Genomic DNA, 21,630 nt, shown 5'->3' on the forward strand with positions numbered 1-21,630 from the left:
TCCTTCGCTCCATAGATGCTGCTGCACCCGCTGAGTTTCTCCAGCACTTTTGTCTACCTTCGATTGTCCAGCATCTGCAGTTCCTTCTTAAACAAATATTAACATAATATCAAGAGGGGGGGGGGGGGGGGAGGTTAGTGTGTGTGTGTGACGTGTGCGCCGAAGGTCCCTCCCCTCTCTACACGTTGAGAGGGCGGGACCCAATGGGTCCCCCTTGGTCGAGTATATATATAAAGTTCAGCATATATACTTTTTGAACGTTTTGATTATTATGGTGTTTCCAGAGTGCTATGTTTACATATCTGTTGTGCTGCTGCAAGTAAGAATTCAGGATATATGACAATAAAACGCTCTTGACTTGACAACTTGCCTTAATTGAGACGTCTTTTGAGGTCAGATATTCTGATTGAATTAGCTCTAACATTTTTTTTTCTTTTGGGTGGGGGGAGTATTTTTGCACATTGTAGAGTTGGATTTTGCAAGAGAGGAGGGTGATTTTCTACCTGTGGTGAGGAGCAGCATCGGAAGTGAGGCATTGCCCCTTTAAATGTTAAACGTGAGGCCGCTTGCAGCAGAGGCTTTGAGCTGGGGATTTGACTGATGCAAGGGCGCGATTGCTGCTCGCCTGTCCCGGTGATGTTGCAGGGAATGCCCGAGATCTGATGCTCCTGGAGCGGTCGCAGCTGCCGTGAGATGGACCTTCACATCCTGGAGCACCGGCTCCGGGTCACCAGCCTCGGCAAAGCCGGCCTGGAGCGCTACACACACGGCCTCATCAAGCTGGTCTTCCTGCGGGACAAGACGAGGTGAGGAGGATGGGGGACTGGACCCCGAGCCCAGAACCCTCCCGACCCGATCTCTCCTTCCCTCTCTCCTTCCCTCTCTCCATCCCTCTCTCCGTCCCTCTCTCCTTCCCTCTCTCCGTCCCTCTCTCACTCCCTCTCTCCCTCCCTCCCGCCCTCCCTCTCTCCCTCCCTCTCTCCCTCCCTCCTTCCCCCTCTCCCTCCCTCCTTCCCCCTCTCCCTCCCTCCTTCCCCCTCTCCCTCCCTCCTTGACCCTCTCCTTCCCTCTCCCCTCTCCCCTCCCTCCTCAAACTCACCCCCATCCCTTCTTTCTCCCAACCTCCCCCACCCCCATCCATGGCTGAAGTCCTTCTCACACACAGCCCTAACCCCCTCCCGCTCAGTTCCACCTTCCTCACCTCCACTGCCTCCCCCCTCCCCGAATCCTCTACCCCACTCTCCCCTCTATCTCCTGCTAAACTATCCTCATTCCTCCCTGCACCCCTCCACCCGAAGCCTTTTACCCTCTCTATGCCCCCCCCCCTCTTCCCCCCCCCCCCCCCCATCCCAAAGAGCCCACCCCCTCCATCTAAGCCCCCACCCCCACATCAAACTGGGCTTCCAGTGGGGCAGGATGACTGAGGTGATGGGACAGCATTGGGACCCTTTACCCTTCCTCCATTCTCCACCTCCCAGGGCTGACCCTGTTTTAATCTCCCCCCCCCCCCCGACCCATTGCCCCCTCCTGCCCTGAGGGCTCGACCCTGCTCTTCCCGCAGACCCTGCCTGACCTTGTCCCATTCCCTAGAATCTAGAGCCTTTGCCACTTCTCCCTCCCTTACACCAGTTGCCCTCTTCACTCTCCCCACCTCCTCCCCTCCTGCCTTGCCCTCTCTTTCACCCCCTCTTTTTGTCTCAGAATAAAATGCATGAGGTCCTTTTACAAGGAATTTCCCAACAACAATAACATAATTATCATGGTGTGTTTAGTCTTTAGGTTAAACTTTTGCCTTTTAAAGACTCAATTAAGATAAATTATATTGTTGGCAGGATTAAAGTTGGCATTCCCATCCACCTTGTATGGAAATGTATTAATTCTCTTCTCCCTGATTGCTGAGGTTTGAATTTTGTCACCAAACCGAGCTTCATTTGTAGATTTGTGCTTTTTTTGGGAGAATGTTTGATCTTATTAGAAGTCCTTAATCTCGTTTCCCAGGCTTTCTGTAGGTTGCGATCCACGTGGTCCTAGGGCCGGAGATGTGGACTATTGCAGCTCACCTTTAGGACATTGCAGTTTGCCAGACAACCCCAAACCTCTGCAACACTCTCCTCCACTGCAACACCCTCTCTCGCTGCTCCCCCTTGTTGATCCCTCTTGCTCTCCAGCTGCAACACCCAAACCTTAATCATTATCCAAAAGCTCTGAGGAAACACATCTGTGGTTGAAAATTGAAAAGGTGTTTAATCTCACATTCAACTGATTAACATGGCATGAATAAAGGAAGAAGGAATATCCATCTCTATCTCCAGAACACAAGTGAACTAGGGGCAAGAGTAGTCCACTTGGCCTACAGAGAGTATGCTGTCATTCAATAAAATCATGGCTGATTTGATTGTAACCAATTCCATACTGCTACCTACCCCTGGTACCTGATCCAGTAATAGGAATGACAACGATTTGGCTCCCTTTTGACGAGGAATGTTCTAAAGATTTGCACCCCTCTCAGAGAGATAGCTGAAGAAAAATGTCCTTAAATATCTGATCCTCTTATTTTTAAACTGTTACACTTCATTCTAAGTTTGAGTCATCAGTGCCGGCTCTGATTTGTTCGGTACCTGTTCATTCCTTTGGCTTCTTTCTCCCTTGACTCTCGGTCTAAAGAAGGGCCTTGACCTGAAACATCACTTATTCCTGTTCCTTACGATGTTGCCTGTTCCAGTACTCTGTGTCTATCTTCGATGAAAACCAGCTTCTACAGTTCCTTCCTAGATCTGATTCTAGATTCTCCTTCATCATCTCCACATATAACCTGTTTCAGAAATAATATGTAGGGAGGAACTGAGGATGCTGAGGGGTTATATTGAAGGTAGACACATCACCTATTACTTTTCTTCAGAGATGCTGCCTGACCCGCTGAGTTACTCAAGCATTTGTGTCTATCTTCTGTTTCAGTCATGTAGAAACAATGAAATGCAGATGCTGTGTAGGAGCAAAAGGACATAAAGCGCAGGAGGAACTCAACAGGTTAGGCTACATCTCTGGAGAACATGGATAGGTGATATTTCGGGACTCTTGTTCAGACTCGTTGTGTGTAGGTGGGTGGGAGGTTGCATAAAAAAAGCTGGGAGAGAGGAAAGGCAGGACAAAGCACGGCAAGTCGTATCCCCTTTTGCTCTACTGAACTCCAAACAGGTGCCATCCTGTGTAAATGTTTACTGAAAATAACCAACCCATTTTAGATATCAGGAAACACAAGGAAGAAACAAAATGTTGCCTAGCCAACCCCTCTACAGATGCTGCCTGACCGGCTGAGTTACTCTAGCACTTTGTATCTTTTGTAAAATTCCAGATATCAGTTTAGTTAGAATTGAATGTCCATGGCATTACATTCTTTCTTCAATACATTATACATAGCATTCCAAATGTGGACACACCAATACCCTATGTTACTGAAGCATAACCTTCCAACTTTGATATTCAATACTGCGGCATCATGGTGTTTGTTCTTGCCTTGGTTTTGGACATCCGGGTTCAATTCAAGTCTGTGGTGTTTCTTGTAACCACATGGGTTTATCCAGGGAGCTGTAGCTTTGTCCCATGTCCCAAATGTATGCTGCTTGGTAGATTATTTGGCTGCTGTAAATTGCCCCAGGTGGCTGGAGAGAGAATCGGGGAGTTGGTGGGCATGTGAGAGGCAATAGTTCGCAAGCACAGAATGGGACCGATGGTATTGCTGTGTAAGTGGCACAGAATAAATGGGCTGAACGTTCTCCTATGTTGCGACGATAATGAAATAATCAAAGCCATTCAGTTGTTATGAGAGAAAAAAAGTGCTGGAGGAACTTATCAGGTCAGCACGTGGGTGGCACAGTGGTGCAGCGGTGGAGTTGTGCCTAAAAGCACCAGAGACCCGGGTTCGATCCTGACTGCAGGTGCTGTCTGTATGGAGTTTGTACGTTCTCCCTGTGACTGTGAATTTTCTCCTTGTGCTCTTGTTTCCTCCCACACTCCAAATACGTACAGGTTTGTAGGTTAATTGGCTTTGGTAGAAAAAAGGTAAATTGTCCCTCGTGTGTAGGATAGAGCAAGGTATGATCATGGCTGAAGGGCCGAATGGCCTACTCCTGCACCGATTTTCTATGTTTCTATGTATGAGGTGATCACTGGTTGGCTTAGACACGTTGGGCAGTAGAGCCTGTTTCTGCGTTGTACTACTAATGTCTATATTCAGGCAGCATCTACGGACGAATGGGAAGATGACGTTTCAGGTTGGGACTCTTCAAATTCTGAAGCACGGTCCTGACCCAAAACGTTGACTGTCCATTCCTCCCACAGATGCTGCCTGATCTGCTGAGTTTTTCCAGTGCTTGTTAGCTTCTTAATTTCACTCTACACCTGTATTTTGAGTCGCACTCAAGGGCATCTAGCTCACAAAGTAACTTGCACGTTGCAAAAGACATGTAAAACCTATGTACTTAAATAAATGTAGCAACTACTATGTGGAGGGCAAGGCCTTACACAGGGCAATGAAACAAAATGGGGAGTTGATCTGTATTTACCAAACATAGAACACAGTTTGTAGGAAGGAACTGCAGATGCTTGTTTACATTGAAGAGAGACACAAAATGCTCAGTATCTCAGCGGGACAGGCTTCAGAGTCTGAAGAAGGGATCGACCCGAAACGTCACCCTTTCCTTCTATCCAGAGAAGCTGCCTGCCCCGCTGAGTTACTCCAGCATTTGTGTCTATCATGAGCACAGTTATTTGGTTCAGTTGGTCATTGCTCGTATTTATACATATGTCACGTCCCACCCTGCTTAACTGAACTTTATGGTTCATCTCCTTTTGATTGTACTTATCTGCCTTCTACAGCTGCCAGGAAGGGGTTTGAACTCTAGATGGTTAGTGTAGGTCTCTGGAAACTAATCTGGCAATGTAAATACTGCATCACCACTCTGTCAACTTTTCTTTCCAAGGGTAGATTGCCCGCTCCTCGTGGAACTGATTAATTTTAACTTTGACAAGGCTACGGTTATAAATCTGACAAGTGACATGTTCTCTGAAGGAGGGTCCTGACCCGATATGTCACCTGTCCATTTTCTCCGCAGATGCTGCCTGACCTACTGTGTTCATCCAACACTTTGTGAGCTTAAGTGAAATGTTCTACGTGAAATTATGCTGTGCATTGTCCATCTTGTGTGCTGAATGATTCGGATCTTGTACCATCATCATAGAGTCATACAGCATGGAAATAGGCCCTTCGGCCCACCTCGTCCATGCTGACCAAGATGCCCCATTTACTATAATCCCATTTCCCTACGTTTGGCCCATATCCCTCTAAAACCTTTCCTGTCCATGTACCTGTCCAAGTGTCTCTTAAATGTTTTTATTGTACCTGTCTGAAACACCTCCTCTGGCAGATCATTCTGTATATCCACCACTCTCTGAGTAGAAAAAGTTGCCCCTCGGGTTCCTATTAAATCTTACTCCTCTCACCTTAAACCTATGTCCTTTGGTTCTTGAGGGGGAAAAAAGGTCTCAGGAAGTCCTGTGGTGGTTGTTATTTAAATTATGAGAAAGGGAAAAGAAAATAACTTCAAATTAGGAATGGTGTACAGTAAAAGTCTTTGTCACTGATGATAGACACAAAATGCTGGAGTAACTCAGTGGGACAGACAGCATCTCTGGGTAGAAGGAATGGGTGATGTTTGGAGTCTCGACCGAAACGTCACCCATTCCTTCTATCCCGAGATGCTACCTGTCCTGCTGAGTCACTCAAATATTTTGTGTCTATCTTCGGTGTAAACCAGCATCTGCAGTTCCTTCATCACTGGTGCATTTGAAAGAAAATTACAATAATGTTTAGGTTTTTGGCAAACTTGTTCATTTTGATTGTCACATATTTTGTGCTTCATGTTCTGCAGGAACAATATCGAGTGCTGGAGGAACTCATTGGATCAGGCAGCATCTGTGGAGGGAAATGGACAGATGACATCATGGGTCAGACTGACGTTGTCTGAAGAAGGGTCCCGACCTGAAACTGAACCAACTGTCTAAATCCTTCCACGGATGCTGACTGACCCACTGAGTTCCTCCAGCACTTAGTGTTTTGTTCAAGGTTTCAGCACCTGCAGTCTCTTGAGTCTCCTATGCAGATTACTTATTGAATAATTGTCAGACATTACAATAACTTTGAATTAAATATTTACCACTATACCTGCAACTCTGCCAGAAATGTTCCTGGTTGAGTGCTTTATTGTAAATGCTATAAAACAATACACCTTCACGTACAGAACAAGTCTGTAAAATACAACCTGTCAAGGCCTCTGTAAGAACTCTGGACTCCATTGTGGATTTTAAAAAGCAAATGACTTGAGTCGCCTTATCCTGAGGTGGGGATCAGTGTATACTACCTTACTTATTTAAATTTTGGCAAAGCATTGGTTTGTTCCCACATTAAGTGTTTTGAGATAAGTTTGTGTGTAAAATAGAGATATTTATCAGCTGGTGGAGCCGCTGCCTCAAAGTGCCAGAGACCTGAGTTTGATCCTGACCTTGGGTGCTGTCTGTGTGGAGTTTGCACGTTCTTCCCCTGTCAGTGTGTGTTTCCTCGGGTGCTCCTGTTTCCTCCCACGTCCCAAAGATGTGCGGGTTTGCAGGTTAATTGGCCCTCTGTCAAAATCGCCCCTAATGTGTCGGGAGAGGATGCAAAAGTGGGATAACATACAATTAGTGTGAACGGGTGATCGATAGTGGCATGGACCCAGTGGGCCAAAGGGCCTGTTTTCAGGCTTATCTCTAAACCAAGCTAGTCCAAGTTATTAAACACACCTTGCATTTCAATCAGCATGTGAGATCGCGCCATGAATATGGATGTCTTTTTACAAATACAAAACAATTTTGTCATAGTGAGTGGTATGAGACAAACAGCAGGTGTGATAATGAGATCAGTGGCACTTAGTCAGACTTGTGAGAAGTACATGCTATGAAATCTGGTGTTTGCTAGGAAAAGCTGATTCCATTGTCAGCGTTTACAGCTACAAGATACTTTAATTGCAGAAAATGAACAAGTTGCCTCCATTTGCAAGGCTAAAATTAAGCTTTAAAAAAAAAATCAACAGTCATAGTCAAACAATGTTTCAATGGAAGGACAGTAATTACTGCAGAAAGTCTGGGATGAGTGCTTGCATATTACTGAACCAGATGAGCAATGGGAAGAATATATTTTAAAGAGCAAAAGACAAGAATAAATATGGAGCAATTTCAAAACAAAGCTAACAACCAAGACGTTAACATGAATTTTACCGCGGTTGCTGGTCGCTCCGTCAGGGAAGAGATGCATGTGTTAGATTTTAGTAAAGTGGAGTTTGTGCAAGAAACACAATGAATCAAACATTTTCTGGTAAAATGGAGGTGCAAGGAACTGCAGATAGACAAAAGTGCTGGAGAAACTCAGCGGGTGTAGCAGCATCTATGGAGCGAAGGAAATAGGCAACGTTTCCTTCGCTCCATAGATGCTGCTGTACCTGCTGAGTTTCTCCAGCACTTTTGTCTACCTTCGATTTTCCAGCATCTGCAGTTCCTTCTTAAACAAGGAACTGCAGATGTTGGAATCTTGAGCAAAACACAAAATGCTGGGGGAACAGTGGGCCAGGCCGCATCTGTGGAGAGAATGGACGGACAATGTTTAGGATCGGGACATTTCTTTTTTTTTTTTTTTTTTTTTTTAATTTTTTTAGAATACGGTAAATTACAATAATACACAACACATATATCTTAATACATTTTTTGTACCGCTTCATTTTTTTTTTTTTTAAAGCTTTAAGAAAAAGATAGAAGTAAGGAAAGTAAAGAAGGTGCGCAAGAGTTGTGAAGTGCAGGAGAGTGTTGGGAAAAGAAAGCCCCTTAGAAAAGAAGTTAGAGAAGGAAGTAAAGTAAGAAAGTAGACCCTAGAAAAGAAAGAAAAAGAAAGTAAGGACAATCGCTCTATTATAACATTAAACTCCGCAGAAAGACTACCAACCAAGTCTGTTTTTGTTGTTTTATCTCCCAATGCCAGGTCCTGATACCATTTATTTATTTATTTATTTTTTAAATTACTATTGCACCTCATGCTTGTAATAGGTCCATAAACGTAGACCACGTCTTTTGGAATTGGTTTGCTTTATCTGCTAAGAGGAATCTCATCTCTTCCAGATGTAATGATTCAAACATATTTGATATCCACATTTTTATTGTTGGTGTGGGCGCATTTTTCCAGAATTTAAGTATGAGCTTTTTTCCCATTATTAGCCCGTAATTGAGTAAATTCTTCTGATACACGTTTAATTCAGGGATACCTTCCGATATCCCGGATCGGGACATTTCTACAGACCTATATTCCCTCCACAGATGCTGCCTGACCTGGTGAGTTCTTCCAGCATTTTTTAAAATATACAATATCAAACATCTGTCAAGACTAAAGGATGATTGAGGAACTAAAAGTCAGCCAGAGCTTAACACAAAGTGTGGGAGGAATTCTGTGGGTCAGGCAACATCTGGTAAGGGAATGGGGAGGTGAAGTTTTGGATCGGGACTCTTCTTCAGACTCCATTTGTAATCAGCGTGGATTGACTTCACAGCAATTGATAGCAGTACCTTTCAACTCCGAAAATGGTTACTATGGGTTTTCTGTCTCAACATTGTTTCCAAATACAGTGTCAACATAGGTTCCGTAATAGGCGAACAATCATCTGTGGGTTTCTGTGGCAATTGCTTTCCTTCCATGAATCATTGTTTGACCACCACCACTATTGACTTAAACAATCTTCATTTTCCCCTTGCAAATTGAGGCAACTTGGCCGTTTTGTGCAAATAAAGTATCTTGAATGATGTGGCAGGAGCTACACTATGGGGGATTCCCACTGCTGTAGTGCCTCAAGTAGGTGAAAGGTTCTGGTCTATGGATGTTTTGTTGACCATTAGCCTGGTCACTCCCTCGCCTCCCGTCGGGGAAGAGGTACAGAAGTTTGAAAACACACACCTCTAGATTCTCTTAGATGTTGGAATCTTGAGCAAAAGTCAAAGTGCTGGAGGAACTCAACAGGCCAGGTGGCATTGTGGAGGGTGTTGATAGATGACCTTTTGGGTCAGGACCCTTCCTCGGGCTGACGAATGCTGACTGGAAATACTCAGCAAGTTCAGTTTTTAGACACAAAATGCTGGAGTAACTCAACGGGACAGGCACCATCTCTGGATAGAAGGAATGGGTGACTTTTCTGGTTGAGACCCTTCTTCAGTCTGGGTCCAGTTTTTATCTGAGTAAAGAAATTGATTGGAAAGGTTTTCTTAGTTCCCATTTTGCTCACAGACGAGATGGCCTTGTTTACAGCATATCACCATCTCCACTCCGGCTTTACTCCGTCAGTGCCATCTTCCCCTCCCTGGCAGATTAATCAGCAGCTTTGGTCTCTTTCCCCATTCTGACAGCATTCAAACTGAACCTTGAACTCTTTCTCTTCTCACAGATGTTGCCTGACCTGCCGAGTATTCCCAGCATTTTCTGTCCCCAGCCCCTGCCGTTTAAACCTTTTTAATTTTAAAATGTTCTTTAATTGTTTAATTTTTTTAAATTTTAACTTTTTACTTTAAAAAATGTTTAATTTTAATAGTTTTAAAAATTTTTAATATTTAAATGTTCTAAATATTTTTTATTTATTTAAATGTTTTCATTTACATTAGGTTTTTAATTTGTACATTTTAAAAATTAAAGTTGATATTTTTATATGGCGCGTTAACAAAATGGAGTCGACGATGAAGATGAGCAATTGTTTTTATTCTTTATTCAGCTTGTAAGTATCCTGAACAGTCTGTCGCTTTGTGCTGACATCCCTTTCTTAATTGTGTTTACTGCAGGTGTAAGTTTTTCAGCCTGACGGAGATGCCCGATGAATACACACTAGTATTAGATGAAGAGGGATTTAAAGGTACAAAGTTTTATATTGCTTCAGTTTATGACTATTTGTCTACAATGTTATCTTGATCAATTGAAACACTGTTGCACCAGTAACCTCGAGGAAAATGCTGCCATTGAACTCGTATCCTCTATGCAATGAATTTCTCCCGTGCAATATTTATATTGGTTAATTTGTTTCCAATGTGATCTAATTTATCAAACATTAACCTGTGCTAAAGCTTTGTTTGATTTTCTCTCACATTTTTAGCATTAATGTTTTCGGCTTTGTTTTAATCATCTTTTAAAGTGTTAATCGTCACATTCAAAAATGACCTCCAGTGAATCTTTTACACAATAGTAAAATGACCAAACAACAAGGATTTGTATCAATTTCTCAGTGAACAGGCCCTTCGGCCAGCATTATCTGTGCATGATGCAAAGATCAACTCTTATCCACCTGCACATAATCCATATCCCTCCATTCCCTGTGTATGCAAAAGCCTCTTAAATGTCACTATCGTATCTATCTACACCACCACCCTACGTATTCCAGACGCCTGCCACCCTCTGTGTAGTGTGTAGTCATAATATTAATAATAGTTTTAAAAATCACCTAATTTCTTTAAACTTTACCCCTCTCACCTTAAAGTTGTACCCTCTGGTATTTGATAATTGCACCGTGGGGAAAAAAGTTCTGACTGCCTTTAAGGTTCTGACTGACTGCCTGATAGCATGCTTTTCACTGTGCTGGAATAACTCAGCGGGACAAGCAGCTTCTGAGGAGGCCATGGATAGGTGACGTTTTGGGTTGGGACCCTTCTTCAGACTACTCTGGAGAGAGGAAAAAGCTGATTACTGGCTGCATTCAGATTGGTTTATTAGATGGATTTATTAGATATTAAAGAAATCGGAAGCACATGGGAATTGGTCAGGAAAATGAGATTGAAGTGAGTGATGGAATAAACCAAGGGTCTCAATGATCCACTCGTGCTCCATAGTCTGATGTTCAATTACTGTAAATAGAGTAAAGAGTGTTGAATATTTTGATTTAGATTCTGTAGTTCAATTTCCAAAATAAAACTCCAAACTGTTCAGCCACTTTATAATTATTACTGTCTAATCCAGGCATAGTTTCTGGTAAACCTCCTCTGCACCCTCTCCAAAGCCTCAACACCCTTCATGTATTGGGGTGATCAGAACTGCACACAATATACCAAATATGGCCTAACCAAAGTCCTATAAAGCTGCAACATTACTCCCTGACTCTTGAGCACAATGTCCTGGCCAATGAAGAGAAGTATACTATACGCCTAAGATAGATACAACATGCTGAAGTAACCTAGTGGGTCAGGCAGCATCTTTGGAGAAAAGAATCAGGTGATGTTTCTGGTCGGAACCCTTCTGCAGTTCCTTCCTATGCCGTACGTCTTCTTTACAACTCTTATCTACTTGTGTTGCCACTTTCAGGGAGTTGTGGACTTGGACCCGAGCTGTAGGGAGAGGTTGGGCAAGCTAGGACTTTATTCCTTGGAGTACAGGAAGATGAGGGGTGATCTTAGAGGTGTATAGAATTATGAGGGGAATAGATGGGGTGAATGCACAGTCTTTTACTCGGAGTAGAGGAATCAAGAAGTGGAGATCATAGATTTGGGGTGAGAGGGGAAAGGTTCAATTGGAATCAAAGGAACCTTTTCACAAGGTGCCTGGTGGGTAGATAGAATGAGCTGTCGGGGAAGGTAGTTGAGGCAGAAGCTATCGGAACATTTAAAAGACATTGGGGCAGGTATATGGATAGGATAGGTTGAGAGTGATGGGCCAAATGAGGGCAGGTGGGGCTCGTGTAGATGGGCCGCCTTGGTTGACATGGGTAAGCTGGGCCAAAGAGCCTGTGCCTGAACTGTTTGACTCTGATATCTTGGCAGCTTTGCAATGTGGCAAAGTTACATGTTTTGGATGATTGCATCATTATGTAGTTGTTTTTGCTGAATGAACAAGATCTTGTTATTTTTACAAAACATTTTTTAAAAACGTTAGCCAAGTTCTTGAACTGGAAAACATGTGTATTTAATGGGGGGAAAAAAAGCACGACAGCATTATTTGCATAGTTCATTTTGAGTGATCATTTTCAATTGCAGCAGCATTTTTGCCATTTACAGTGCGACAGTGGTGACTCGCAATGCCTATGATTTAGTTATAAACAGAACACAAACTATGATTGCTCAGTACAAAGAAATCATGGGTGAAATAAATCTGTAAGGTGGATCAAGAACTTCATCAGTATTCAACAAAAAATGATTTTTATCTCACTGACCCCACAGTTCTAGTTTGATGAGGGGGCTGAGTTCCATTAAAAAAATAAAATAAAAAGAGTCTTAATTGCTTTCCATTTTCTGCAGATTGTAATTCATGACTTTTGATTGTTGACCCAATGCCAGACTGTTTCTGGAATTCAGTCAAAGGCATGGTTGAGTCTTTTAATGGAAACTAGTAATTACTTGCAGATGTATTCTTTATCTTTTCTTTGACATTTATCTTGCAAAACTATTGGTGGTACAATGGATGTATCTACGATTACATTAGGATCCTGATCAACTGGGCCAATGGGCTGAGGAATGGCAGATGGAGTTTAATTGTGGCATGTTGCATTTTGGTAAAACAAACCAGGTCAGGACTTCTGCAGTGAATGGTAAGGCCCTGGGGAGTGTTGTACAACAGAAAGACCAAAGTGTGCACATACACATAGGGTGATGACAAAGGTGTTTTGCACCTTCTTGGTGTTCCGCTGAGTTACTCCAGCATCTGTAGTTCTTTCCTACACTAGGTATTTTGTACGCTTGCCTTCCCTCCTGGTCACTCCCTCTTCTTTCTCCCATCAGGCAAGAGGTCAAAATGTACACCTCTAGATACAGGGACAGCTTCCCAGCTGTTATCAGGCAACTGAACCATCCTATCAACAACTAAAGAGCAGTCCTGAGCTATTATCTACTCCATTGGAGACCCATGGACTATCTTTAAACGGACTTTACTGGACTTTATCTTGCACTAAACATTATTCCCTTTACCATATGGACTGCTTGATTGTAATCCTGTACAGTCTTTCTGCTAACTGGTTAGCACGCAACAAAAACTTTTTACTGTATCTCAGTACACGTAAACACCAGTCAGTCAGTGTATTGAGTACAGGATGTAGGTTACCATTGTACAAGGCATTGATAAGGCCACATTCAGAGGATTGTGTCTGGTTGCCTTGCTATAGTAATTATGTTATTAAATTGGAAAGAATGCAAAACAAAAGGATTTAATAAGCATTTCCCATTCTGGAACATGTGAGTTTTTAGGAAAGGCTAGAGAGGTTGGATCTTATTTCCCTGGAGTGTCGGAGGGTGAGGGGGGGACCTTTTATAGAGGTATATACAATCATGGGGGGCATAGGTGGGAATAACCACATTCTATTCCCCAGGGTAGGGAAGTCCTAAACTGGGGGGGGGGGGGGGGGCATAATTTTAGGGTGAGGAGCGACCTGTGTGGCAACATTTTTTGCTCGGAGGGTGGTGGGTAATAGCTGCCAGAGGAAATGGTAGAGGTGGATTCAATTATGATATTAAAAAGATGCTTAGACTGATAGCATAATTGGGAAAGATTTGGAGGGTTGTAGGGCAGGCACAGACAGGTGAGAACTTGGTTGGGGAAAGTTGATTGGCATGGACAAGTTGGCTTCATATGTTAATATGAAGAGGTGATTGGGAATGACACATGACTGTGGCCATTTAATCTGAAGAAGGGTCCCAACCCTAAACGTCACCTATCCATGTTCTCCAGAAATGCTGCCTGACCCATTGAGTTGCTCCAGCATTTTGTGCCGTTTACTTTTTTTGATGTTCACTGTAACCGAATTCTGAAACACAATGCCATCTATGGCATAAAAATCCTGCAGTTCAGCATCATGGAAAGCAATTTAAACGCAGTGTTCTTGATGTTGTAGGTTTGAATGTCAGCTTTTCTCAGACTGTCAACACAACAGTGGTTCCAGATTTTGTATGCCCTAATTGGCCAGTGTGCAGTAAAGATGCAAACTCTAAACTTTTATAGTTAGCTTCAGTTGTATATAAAAGTTTTGGCAATTGCTTCTTAACCTCAATCATGCTGATCAATTATTAACCATGGAGTTTGTTGGCATAACAGCCAGTAAACAGTCAATTTGACATTAATCACTGATGTGGCTTTGCTGTGAAAATTCTCATCCTTATTTCTAACTCCTTCCATTGTTTTGCCCTGCACTTCTGGAAGTTCCTCCCATTCTAGAAATATCTGCCCTCTCACAGTGTTCTCCACTTGACCACCATCCCTTCTTGCCCACTTGTATTTGAAGAAATGAGTTGGGTGTTACGTTGATGAATGTTGCAGTGTTTTGCATCGGATGCCAATGCAGTGTCCAGTCCCACCTCTGAGTAAGTAACCTTGGTACTGTTCAGTACTAGAGTGACAGGGCGATGTACTTGGGTAAACAAAGCATAAATCCATCAAAACACAGATGGCACAGCGGTGCAGCTGGTCGAGCATCTGCCTCGTAGCGCCAGAGACCCAGGTTTGATTCTGACCAGGCAGCTGTCTGTGTGGGGTTTGCACGTTCTCCCTGCGACCACGTGGGCTTCCTCTAGGTGCTCCGGTTTCCTCCCACATCCCAAAGACGTGCTGGTAGGTTAATTGTCCTCTGTAAATTGTCCCGAGTGTGAAGGGAGTGGATGTGAAAGTGGGATAACATAACATAGATAGACGCAAAATGCTGGAGTAACTCAGTACGTCAGGCAGCATCTCTGGAGAAAATGGATGGGTGACTTATCGGGTCGGGACTCTGATTACAAAGAACTGGTGCGAATGGGTGAGCAATAGTCAGCATGGACTTGGTGGGCCGAAGGGCCTGTTTCCATGCTGCAGCTTTCAATCAATTAAAGTACTGGAGGAGCTCAGCAGGTCAGGCAGCATCTGTGGGGTGGGGGGGAATGGGCGTTTCGGGTCTGGACCCTTTTTTAGATTGGGTCAGAATAAATCCTGTCTTGATTGCAGTCAGTCAGAATTCCTGAACTTTAGTTCTTAAATTTCTTTCCTACCTAACCCAAGAATTGCTATAAATGTATCAATTTTCTAGGAGTCCAACCACCCTCCTGCTTCCATTGTGGGTACATAGACAATTAAACCCTCTCGACCCGTGATCTCGAACTTGCTTTGGATCTGGGTCACTCCCCAGCTGTTTGTGTTACTGTGGGTTTTATTGGCTCTGTGTTTACACTCTCTGCTTCCTCTTGCTTTCGATCTGTTTGTGGATAAAAAGCCAAATATTGACCGTGACCAGAGGACACGTGAGGTGTCACTGGGCAGGTGGCCCAAACCTGGGTTAAGCACTGACCCAGGTGGGCACGCCCTGACCCGCGCCAGATGGCTTTATCAGACCTGACGCACGGTTGTCTCGTGTCCACCTCTGGCTGGGTGACCAGATTGTGCCAACAACAATGAGGATAAAGTTTCTATATTTCAGTTGAGATTTTAAACTGAGACCATGCCTGACATCTGAGGCAGTTGAAGAGGCGCAAGATGGCCAGTATTTATCCCTCACCTTTTTAAATACGATTGAGTCCAATCAAATATTTTAGCATGAAGAAGGGTCCCGACCTGAATGTCACCTATTCATGTTCTCCAGAAATGCTGCCTGACCCTCTGAGTTACTTTAACATGTCGTGTCCTTTGTGTAAAGCAGTATCTGCAGTTCCTTGTTTCCACATATTTTATTGTTGTGGAACCTTTCTGGGCACATAGAGAGGGGGGCACAGTGGCGCTGCTGGTCGAGCTGCTGTTTCCTCAGTGCTGGAGACCCAGGTTCACTCCTGACCTGGGGTGCTGTCTGTGTTGAGTTTGCATGTTCTCCCTCGGTTTCCTCCAGGTGCCCTGACTTCCTCCCACATCCCAAAGACGTGCGGGTTTGTAGGTAAATTGGTCTCTAAGTTGCCCCTAGTGAGTAGGGAGTGGATGAGCAAGTGAGGTAACATAGAACTAGTGTGAACTAGATGCTCAGTGTGGACTCGGTGGGCTGAAGGGCCTTTTTCCATGCTGTACCTTGCAATCAATCAATCAATTTTTCCTGCACAATCAATCGGATCAGTCTGAAGAAGGGTCTCAACCCGAAACATCACCTATCCATGTTCTGTAGAGATGCAGCCTGACCTGCTTAGTTACTCCAACACTTTGTATCTTTTTCTATAAACCAGCATCTGCAATTCCTTGTTTCTAAATCAATCATTTGTTTGCTGTGTTCCCCACAATGCAAAGGTGATGACAGAATTATTTCAAAGAGTATGCCTTTGTGTTGCTCTGGATCCTCTGTAACTACAGTAGTTTTATACCCCAAAAGATTAAATCACGCGGCAATGGAATTGTATAGCTCTTGGGGCTAATGGAATCCAGAGATATATGGGGAGAAAGCAGGAATGGAGTACTGATTCTGGATGATCAGCCATGATCATATTGAATGGTGGTGCTGGCTCGAAGGGTCGAATGGTCTACTCCTGCACCTATTTTCTATGTTTTCGAATTGTTAATATTCAGATTCTTTTTTTTCCCAAGAATAAACTTTTATTAAGAATTTTAAAAAAACGCTCTGTGATTCCACCTGTCACCAGTTGATTTGTTCTTTCCATACCTTTCTTTCATTAATTCTTGTGTACCTTTTCATACAACTAGTTTCCCTCTCCCCTAACTTTCAATCTGAAGAAGGGTCTCGACCTGAAACGCCACCTACTGTATTTCCTTTTCTCCAGGGAAGTTGCCTGACCCGCTGCATTACTCCCAGCATTTTATGTCTATGTTTGGTGTGACCAGCATCTGCAGTTTCTTCCTAGACAAAATGGGAACTGTTCAAAAAGTCCACTTATTTTCAGTGTCTATATATTCATTTGTGTCATATTCAGTAGTGTTCGTGACTATCCTTCAACCAATCCTTGCCACTCCTGTGGCCCCCTGGGGTGATATCCCTTCCATTGTTTGAGGGATGTTCCCATCGGACTCTGCTCCTCAATGTCCAGCAGCGGAAGGACCCTAGACTGTGGACCTCCCCCACAGACCGTTGGTGTTGGCTGCACTGAGCACCAGTGCGTACCTCAGCATGTACTCCTGCTGCCTGGAGCGGGCCAGCTGGCAACATTCCCTAACGAAACATCTTGCTCTGCTGGGAGACCAACAAGTTTCGGGCAGACCAAAGAGTATCTTTTCTGGATGGTTTTCCAGCAGCACTTGATGTCTGGCTCCGAATGGGATTCATGTTGCTGGATTGAAGCCCAATTTGCAGTTCTTTGAAAAGTTGAGAAACTCAACTTTTCTTTCGATCAAAACACTTGTGGGTGATGATGGACAATCTGTCACTAATGGGGTGTCGACAGGCAGGGACAATTGGCAAGCACAGGATAAAGAGTGGCAATGATATGTGAAGGGATAATAATATTCAGAGATACAGCGTGGAAACAAGCCCCTTGGCCCTCTGAATCTACATTACCATGTACACTAACACTATCTCACACACGAGGCACAATTTACAATGTTACAAACCTATACTTCTTTGGAGTGTGGGAGGAAAGCAGAGCACCCGGCGGAAACCCACACAGTCACAGAGAGAACGTGCAAACTCCGTACAGACAGCATGCCTAGTCAGTATCGAACCCGGGTATCTGCTGCTTTAAGGCAGCAGCTCTACTGCTGCACCACTGTGCCGTCCCAACAGTGAAGTGGATAACTCTGCACATCTTTCCACACACAACCAACGTATTTTATAACATGTGATATAACTCGATTGTAGGTGTGTGGTTTACTGAATTCCACTGAGATGCATGTTAGACTTTGTTTACAAAGTTACATAGTTCATCTGAAAACTTGCATACCAAAGGCAGATAGTTCAGAGACTTGACAAGCAAGATTTGTATATTGCCACACAATCCCTTAGGGGGAAATGCCAGTCCTGCTCCTCCTCATCCACACACCTGGACCGTAATAGAATTTAGCTGATGAGGGATAAGAGTCGAACATGAATGAGGGACTTTTGTGGGGTGCACATGGGAGCTGAAAGCACTTGGGCGGCACCGTGGCTCAGTGGTAGAACCACTGCCTCACAGCACCAGGGACCCAGGTTTGTTTTATGTCTACGGGTGCTGTCTGTGCAGTGTTTGCGTGCTCTCCCTGTGACTGCGTGGGTTTTCTCCGGTTTCCTCCCACATCCCAAAGACGTGCGGGTTTCTTAGTTAATTGGCCTCTGTAAATTGCCCCTTGTGTGTAGGGAGTGAATGAGAAGTTTAGTTTATTGCCACATGTACTGAGGTACAATGAAAGTCTTGTTGTTGCTTGCTAACCAGTCAGCGGAAAGGTTATACATAGTTACAATCGAGCTGTCTGCAATGTACAGATACATCATAAAGGGAATAACGTTTATTGCAAAATAATGTCTAATAAAGTCTGATGAAAGATAGTCCGAGGGTCTTCAATGAGGTAGATAGTAGCTCAGGATCGTTCTGTAGTTGTTGATAGAAAAAATCAGTTGCTGTGATAACAACTGGGAAGAAACTGCCTCTGGATCTGGAGGTGTGGAGAAAGTGGGATAACATAGAACTAGTGTGAATGGGTGATCGGTGGTCAGCCTGGGCTTGGTGGGCTGAAGGGCCTGTTTCCATGCAGTATCTCTAAGCTAAACTAAACATGTGAGCTATGGTATGTGCCGTTTGGTTGGTGGCTTTTAGCATCATTATGGATGTTGGAACCTTAAGGTTTTACTAAAAGAAATTTTGCAGAGCAAGGATTTGCTGGATTGGTGAGAGGAAGATGAGAGCAAGATCTGTTGACGGGAGATTGCAGTTCAATGTGATGAGCTGATAATTTTATGTGTCCTCAATGGCTGGTCTTGCTTGGTTCCCTGCCATGGACTGATCAGTATAACGGCAATCTGCACACCACAGCGACTCTTGGTTGTTGCCTCATTATTAATCTCAGTTGTTGATCAGATGGTTCAGTTGCCGGGGAGAGGATGGTGTCATGGCAACTACCTCACCCAGCTATTATCAGGCAACGGAACCATCTGATCAACAACTAGAGAGGCCATTCTGGCCTCCCATCTGTGGGAGTCTCATCAGAGACCTTCGGACCATCTTTCATCAGATTTTACAGGACTTTATCTTCCACTAAACATTATTCCCTTTATTACGTATCTGTACACTGTGGATGGCTCTGTTGTAATCACCTACAGCCTTTCTGTTTAATGGTTGGCACACAATAAAAGCTTTTCACTGTGCCTTGGTACACGTGACAGTAAAGTAGAATAAAGGAACTAGTTATTCTCTTCAGGAAGCGTGGTGGAGTACATGCCCCATCATCAATGGTGCCAAAGTGGAAATGGTTTAGAGCTTCCAAGTTCCTTGGCTAATTATCAACAACAATTTATTGTGGCCAACCTCATTGACGCTACTGTTAAAAAATTAAGCCAACGTCTGCACTTCCTCACAAGATTAAGGAAGTTTGGCATATATTTAGTGTAGAGATACAGCGCCGAAACGGGCCCTTCGGTCCACCGGATCCGCGATGACCAGCGATCCCCACATATTAATACTATCTTACACACACTAGAGACAATTTTTACATTCACCAAGACAATTATCCTACAAAATGTGTAGGAAAGAACTGTAGATGCTGGTTTTAAATCGAAGGTATACAAAACAAAATGCTGGAGTAACTCAGCGGGACAGGTGGCACCTTTGGAGGGAAGGAATGGGTGAGGTTTCGGGTCGAGACGTCTGAAGAAGAGTCACCCATTCGAAACATCACCCATTCCTTCTCTCCAGAGATGCTGCCTGTCCCGCTGAGTTACTCCAGCATTTTGTCTACCTTCAATTAACCAACAAACCTGTACGTCTTTGGAGTGTGGGAGTAAACCGAAGATCTCTGAGAAAACCCACCATGTCACTGGGGGAACGTACAAACTCCACACAGACAGCAGTCTTAGTCGGGATCGAACCAGAGTCTGTGGCACTGCAAAGGCAGTAAATCTACCTCTGAGCCACCCTGCTGCCACCGTATCTCCAATGAATCTTACCAACTTCTTTGTAACTGGTACTTGCGTTGTAATGCTGAGAACTATATCCTGCACTCTGTATCTTGCCCTTTGCTCTGCCTATTGTACTGGGTGTGTTTGGCTGTTTGCATTTATGTATAGTGTTATCTGACAGCATGCTAAACAATGCTTTTCACTGTACCTCTGTACACGTGACAATAATAAACCTAAACCAACAATGCAACATAGAAAGCATTCTGTCAGAGTGCATCACGGCTTGGTTTAGGGACAGCTCTGCCCAAGACTGCATGAAATTGCAGTGAGTTGAGGAGGCAGCCCAGCCCAGCACACGGGCCCGATTCCCACCAGAGTCGGTGTGGGAAGAGGAGTTGAAGTCCTGTGTATCTGGGAGTACAGGATGACCACTGTGGATGCCGCTCGAGTAGTCTGCAAAATGGCCACCTTGTCCAAACTTTGTATTGCTGAGGTAGAGGAGGCCACAGCTTGAGCACCGAATGTAATGAACCAGTTCGGAGGAGGTGCGGGTGAGAGCAGGTACAAAAGCGGAGGACCAGGGAACACTCTCTGCTCTGCTGGGGGAGAGAAGGTGGGGTGAGAGCAGGTTTGCAGGTAATAGAGGAAATGCATGTCAGAGCTCCGTCATCTAAGGCAGTGGGGAGGCTATGTTTACAGAGGGAGGAGGGCTCAGAGACCTGCTTGGGAGCCTGTTATTCTGTGCACAGTGCAGCTGGCCTGAAACCCTGCAGCGTTACAAGTGAGGCAGAAATCTTGTGTCTTGTGGAAGAAATAATTCCTGCTGAGGAAGAAAGTCTAAATTTAAGTTCGATGCCATCACTGTGTTGTTGAATTAGCTATTTTAAAGCAAATTGCAGTGTAATTTCTCTCCATCACATTCCCCCTCCCGCCCCCAGACTTCATTAGAGGCATCGCATGAGATTGTGATACAGATTATTTGTTCAACAGTGCAATGGGAATTTTCCTTTTGGAGTCATACAGCACAAAAACAGGCCCTTTGGCCCAACCTGTCCATGCCAACCAAGATACTCCATTATATGCTAACCCTTTCCCCTCAATGTACCTGTCTAAATGTCTTTAAAGGGTGTTATTGTTCCTACCTCAACTATCTCCTCTGGCAGCTCATTCCATAAAACTCTGTGTGGGGAAAAAGTTGCTCCTCAGGTTCCTATTAATTCTTTCTCCTCTTACCTTAAACCTTTTGTTATCTGGTTCTTTTTTAATATTGGTTCCTGAGGACACTTATAGTGTGTTTTTGAAGTTACTCCAATGCTGCTCTATCCGTTTACATGAAACTTTATTTCTAGTGTCCGAGTCACTTTTGATCGCGTCTCTTCTCCCTCAGTCTAACCACCTATACCCATTCCCCAAACTTCTAGATATAGTGATTGGGTGACAGTGTCTTGCAGTACCCTTTAATACTTAATTTAACTGTTGGATTTGAAAAGTGTTTTTCAGAAAATTACGTGTCTTTACTGGATTATTTTTTGCAGTGGTTTTCCTCTCCAAAGGCCATTAAATTAATTGGCGAAAGATCAATAGTTTTGGGCAGATGTCATCTTAGAACATTCAAAACATTGTG

The 21,630-nt window shown here is 43.9% G+C and overlaps 1 protein-coding gene across 1 annotated transcript in view; it reads left to right on the forward strand.

Moving 5' to 3' along the window:
• The first annotated feature begins 200 nt into the window (after window positions 1-200).
• LOC116987358 (cytosolic arginine sensor for mTORC1 subunit 2-like) overlaps window positions 201-21,630 on the forward strand; it is a 38,317-nt gene continuing 16,887 nt past the window's right edge. Inside the window, exons 1-2 of the mRNA XM_033043338.1 lie at window positions 201-806; window positions 9,898-9,968. Coding sequence (XP_032899229.1) covers window positions 694-806; window positions 9,898-9,968 — 184 coding nt within the window. The 5' untranslated portion in view covers window positions 201-693. The remainder of the gene's footprint in view (window positions 807-9,897; window positions 9,969-21,630) is intronic.

This window comes from Amblyraja radiata, chromosome 25 (genome assembly GCF_010909765.2).
Source record: "Amblyraja radiata isolate CabotCenter1 chromosome 25, sAmbRad1.1.pri, whole genome shotgun sequence".
In the NCBI taxonomy this organism is placed as follows: Eukaryota; Metazoa; Chordata; class Chondrichthyes; order Rajiformes; family Rajidae; genus Amblyraja; species Amblyraja radiata.